The sequence below is a fragment of the Phocoena sinus genome, chromosome 8 (assembly GCF_008692025.1).
Source record: "Phocoena sinus isolate mPhoSin1 chromosome 8, mPhoSin1.pri, whole genome shotgun sequence".
In the NCBI taxonomy this organism is placed as follows: domain Eukaryota; kingdom Metazoa; phylum Chordata; class Mammalia; order Artiodactyla; family Phocoenidae; genus Phocoena; species Phocoena sinus.
This window is the reverse complement of record NC_045770.1, coordinates 76,688,738-76,694,419: the sequence shown is the minus strand read 5'-3', so window position 1 is coordinate 76,694,419 and position 5,682 is coordinate 76,688,738. Positions and strand designations below refer to the sequence as shown.

At 40.9% G+C, this 5,682-nt stretch overlaps 1 protein-coding gene across 1 annotated transcript; it reads left to right on the top strand.

Annotated features, from left to right (window-relative positions):
* Nucleotides 1–1,046: 1,046 nt before the first annotated feature.
* On the top strand, nt 1,047–2,689 carry LOC116758355 (DPEP2 neighbor protein-like). The gene is made up of 2 exons (XM_032641178.1): nt 1,047–1,113; nt 2,241–2,689. The coding sequence occupies exons 1-2, from the start codon at nt 1,047–1,049 to the stop codon at nt 2,687–2,689; spliced, it is 516 nt and encodes a 171-aa protein (XP_032497069.1).
* The last annotated feature ends 2,993 nt before the right edge of the window (nt 2,690–5,682 follow it).

Sequence of the window (5,682 nt, the reverse complement as noted above, 5' to 3'; positions counted from 1 at the left end):
GTTGTCTTACTAACACCTCTTGACAGTGTTGACCATGTTTTTCACGGGGGCTGCTGCTGAGCCTTTATCTCATCCTTTCATGGGGGAGAGAGAGAGGATTATAATGATTTTTACTCCTAGGGCAGAGGGGAGTGTAATGATTATGTTATCATAATATCATTTGTATTATGTCCTTTTGCCATGAGTTTGTTTTGAATTTCATGTGAAAATGGGCCCACCATTCCCACTTTGTGAGGTCATTCAGCACCCTCACTTTGCACCTTTAACAGCTCTCTCAGCAGCACTTGGGAATGTGTGAAATGGCATGAGCTTGTCCTCACATTCCTATCAGCTGTGAATCCGGAGCCCCGACACGAACCTAACCATTGAGCAGAACACCTCTCCACTACCTGTGTAACACTGGGTAGGCCCCTTAACATCTTGGTTTTTTTAAGCCCTCAGGTGTAAAAATGTGAGGGTTCTATGAATTTATATTTGGGGCAGGACAAGGTCGAGAAGAGTGTATCTTTGCTTTTATTCTTCCAAACTGGAATGTCCTCCCTCTCTTCCCCATGGGTCCAAATCTCACTTGTCCTTCAGGCCCACTGCCAAGGAGCCTTGCCTGATTCCTCAGTCCACACTAATCTTTGCCTCTTAGGGTCAGTGCCATACAACCTAGCTGTCTCTTACGTTAATCTTGCCTCTCAAGCCAATCTCAGAATGTGGGTCTCTCTTGCCCTCCTGGGGCCCCTGGGGCTGTGCCAGCCCACCTGCATGCCCCACGTGGGGTGTCTACTAGACTAGGGCATGGGTGGGGAGGCCCAGGTGTGAGAGGCCAGGCAGAGTACCTCTGCCTGCATCCTGCTCTCTTCCACAAAACTGCCCTTCCTCCTGAAGTCTGCCCCCCAAGTCACAGGTTCCTTATTATAACCTCACTGGGTAGTGATGACCTCACAGGCCTTTTCACAGTTTCCATGGCAGCGTAACTATGGAAACGTGCTGCCCTCAGAGAAACTTCCCTACCAGTTCTCCACCAGATACCAATCTCTTTGGTTGTCTGAGAGAGAATGTCTGACCGGATCGTCTATATTTACTCAAACCTGTGCTCTGTTCCCTGGCTGGGCAGTGCAGCAGGTACACCGAGACCGGGCATCTGTAGAAGAGGCATGGTGTACACACAACCTCCCCTGGCTGCCACATGTTCCTGTGGGGCTTGCCCACTATGTAAACCTCAGCACTTTCCCAGCTGTAAGTAATACCAGTGACCTGGGACACCTTCAGGGTCCCACAGTGCTCACTGCTGAGGACAAGTGAAAGGTCATCCCTGGACTAGTGTGCAGGAAGCTTCAGATCTTTATAAATGTAGCCTTCTGCTTTGGGCTACAGGATGCTTCCATTCAGACCCTTTCCTGATTGGCCTCTTAGCAAAAGACAAGTGCATTTTTGTTGGCAAATGGTAAACGGAGCAGTTTAAGGAAGAGGGCCACTCTTAAACCGCACCTTCAAACCCAGGTACCTCTGTGCTGTCATGTAGACATCTATATCAGTCCCCTCAGACACATCCCATACTGAGCTGCTGAGTACTAGGGGAGAGGGTGGTGCCATATTGATGGGAAGACCGGAAAAACCAAAGGGGGTGATGAAGTGCTAGTGAGACTGGAGGGCTGAGGAGATGGTGTCCCAGGAGGCTGGGTGGATGTGAGCCTACACTTGGTACCCAGAACCCGGTTCTGAGTCTCCTGATCACTCTGCCTCAGTATTTGGCCTTGTTCTAATCAAGATAAAAGTATCAGAGGGCTAGAGTTCAGTGTAGTTGAAACAGGCGGTATAAATGGGGCCCAAGAGGGATTGCCAAGGTGGGAGGGGTTCTTAACCAATTTATATTAGATTATTTTTTTCCAAACCTTGAAAGGCATTTCCGTTAAAGCCTCAGAAGTGACAGACTGCAAGAAATGCTTTCTCTGTTGTGGAAGGGAGAGATGGAGAGGATCATGGATGCAATTACTTTCGGGTTCTACTGTTTCCCCTGGAAACAGTGAAGAGACTTCCTCATCTGCTGCAGCCCTAGGCTCTAGGGATTGCTTTTGCAGCCAGTGACCCTTCTCTAGGGACTCATAGAGGTGATGGGCTAAGGCTGTGTTTTGGATGTCAAGTAGATTAAAGGTCTTCGGCGAGAAACTGGGAGAGACATGAGAGAGGGAAATTCTGGCAGGAGACTGTGCACAGCAGAAGTGACTGATCAGTTCTGATTTTCTTTGCAGCAGCAGTGGCTCCTGTTTCTCCTCCTACACCTAGTCACTACCATGTCCTCAACCGAGGGTGTGGAGAAACGCAGTTGGGCTGGCATGGGGAGACATACTGCCTGGTTGGTGGCTACCGGGCCTACAGGGCTGTTTCTCTGGCCACGCCAGCAAAGGTGGAAGCAGAGAAGCCAGTCCCCAGACGTGCTCCCAAGAGAGAGTGCGCTCTGGAAGAGTCGGGCGAAGACCTGCGTTGCACCAGACCCAAAATCCAGCGATTGCAGCATTCAAGCAGTTTAGAAATACAAGGTGCTTTGATTCTCAAGCAGGGTGGCCCCACCTCTGGGCACATCCCCTCTGCAACAGCCCCAGTAAAGGGTCCCATCTTTGCTTTTTCAAGGCCAGCAAGGAGTCTTAGAGTCTTAGAACTACTTCTAAGTAGGAGAGTCTCAGAACGAAGGGAGTCTTAGAACTACTTCTGAAACACAATTGATACTTGTTAAATTATTATTTAGTAATAAATGAATGAATGAATGAATAATTGAGTCAAAACTCCATTATAAAATAATAGAAGGATGCAACTTCTCTGGGGCTCAGATTTGGTACATGTGAGACTAACTATTAGCAGAGTGAAACAGACACTAGAAAAGTCACCTATGTTTTTTTCAGTCAAATAATAGTCAAAATCAGCACAGCAAAAATAAGAGCTTATTATTCAGTTGAAAGAGTAATAACCAAGAACATCTAGCTATAAGTTGAATATTCATTTTTTCCCTCATTCACTGAAAGTATACTTAACTCTAGCAGCCATAGGTGATGGAGGAAAAAACGGGAAAATAAAATTTATAAAATGCTTATTTCTGAGCACAGATGGAGATCAAAACTAGAGAAATTCTATAAGCAAAATCCACGAGAAACAGAATGCAATAGATTTGCATTCTATGTTAACTCCTTGATATACTCTAGTGATTGCCAAAGAAGGTTTTGGGTAAGACTGACAGCTGCTTTGATTTCCTCTTTCAACTGTAATGAATAAACATAGAAAAATATTTGGTATGCCAAGGAAAAACTTCTAGAAAGGAAAAGGAATGAACTAACTATGACACAAAGGTATATGTGGGCTCACACACAAACACATACTGTAACAAACTATTTAAATGTAATGCCTGGATTTTGAATAAGATAGGGCCTTAATTTTCTGTTCATGCTTACTCATGAGAAGGTTGCACATTCATGAGCAGGTTGCATTCAGTGAAGAAAAGTAACAGGGGCTGCAAGTTTCTGTTTCTGAAACTTAATGACATGATGGAAAAGAGTTGTGGCTTCCAGCTTTGTAGTCCACATCACTGATGGGCCATGGATATTAGTCTATATCATACCCTGACAAACAGTACATTTATTTTCAAGTTGTAAAACTGTTCAGAGCCTGGGCATAAGCTAGGCATCAGCCTCTTTTCAAGCTGTTGTTGGGTTCATGATCCTTCTATAGTAAATGGCATGCTAAATGTGAAGCATCTCCCTTACAGGAAAATTTCTAACATTCCTGCAGTAGACAGGATGGCTCCCCAAAGATGCTCATGCCCTAATCCCTACAATCTGTGACTATGTAATATTATATTACAAAAAGAACTTTGCAGATGTAATTAAGGTTATGGATTTAAAATGGAAAAAAATATCCTGGATTAGTCTGTGAAGCTAATGTAATTCCATGAACCTTCAGAACTTTCATCAGAACTTTCTGCAACTGAGGTTGAAGAGGTAAAATGCAGAAAGCATAAATCAGAGAGATTAGAAGTGTGAAAAGCTGTCAGTGGACACACCCTCACTGACACGAACATGGAGAGAGCAATGTAACAAGGAATGCAAGCCGCTTACAGAGTTGAGAGAGGCATCTTGCAGACAGCCAGCAAGAAAACAAGAACCTCAACCCTACAGTTCAAAGAAATGAATGTTTAGTAACAACCTGAATAAGCATAAAGTAGATTGTCTCTGGAGCTGACAGTTAAGAACCCAGGACAGAGAATATCTACATTTTGTCCTTGTGAGAATCAGAGCAAGGCAACCAGCTGAGCTCTTCCTGGAATTCTGAGCTGTAGCACTATGGTATGTTGTTTTAAGTTCTTAATTTGTGGCAATTCATTATAGTAGTAATAGTAAAGTAGAATAAATAGAAAGAAAAATTTAAATATAATGGAAGATTTAAGTACTATCATACCAACAACTACAGAAAATGTAAATGGCCTAAATATACTGATATAAAGAGAGATTGGCAGAGTTGATTAAATACACAAACCAACTATATGAGTCTATAAGAAACTCATTTCAAATACAACAATATATTCCAGTTAAAAGTAAAAGAATTAAAAATATATACCATGTAACCATTAATTAAAATAAAGCAGTATTGGCTGTATCAATAGCAGATAAAGTAGAATTCAGAGAAAAGTACCTGAGAAAGAGGCATTATATCAAAATAAAAGGTATAATCCATTGGTTAGGCATAGCAATCTTAAATGTATAAGCAACAACAATAGAGCTACAAAATATGTGAAGCAAAAACTGATAGAAATGAAAGGAGAAATATAAAAATACTTAAAGTTGGAGATTTTAATACCTCTCTCTTAATGATTGACAGAACAGCTAGACAGAAAATCAACAAGGATATAAAGGACTCACAATCCCATCAACAAACAGGATCTAATTAACATTTATAGAACCCAACATTCAACAATAACAGAATGCACATTCTTTTCTAGTGTACACAGAACATATACCAAGATAGATGATATCTTGGGCCATAAAACAAATATTAACACTTTTTAAAAATTGAAAGCTTACAGGGTAGATTCTCCAATCTGTATGGATTCAAACTGGAAATCAGTGACAGAAGGAAACAGGGAAATCTCCAAATATTTAGAAATTAAAGTGTTATTATTACTTCTAAATAATTCATAGGACAAAGAGCTATTCTCAATGGAAATCAAAAAACACATTGAACTGAACAAAATGAAAATGTAACATGACAAAATTTTTGGATGTATCTAAAGCTGTTCTGAGAGGGAAATTTATAGCACTAAATGAATAGAACAGTAGAAAAGAGGAAAAGTCTCTAATCGATGATCTATGACAAAAACCTAGTCAAAGAAGAGCAAAATAAATCCAAAATAAGAATAGGAAGGAAATAGTAAATGTAAGAGCAGAAATCATTCAAATTGCAAACAGAAAATCAACAGAGAAAATCAATGAAATGAAGTATTGAAATTATTAATAAAATTGACAAACCTTTAACAAGATTGAGAAAGAAAAATAGAGAAGAGCAAATGACTAATAAAGAATGAAAGAGAAGATATCACTGAAGAGTCTGCAGATATCAAAAGATAATAAGTGTATATAACAAACAGCTCTACTTGCCTCATTTAACAAATTAGATGAAACAGAACATTTCTTGAAAAATACAAAGTCC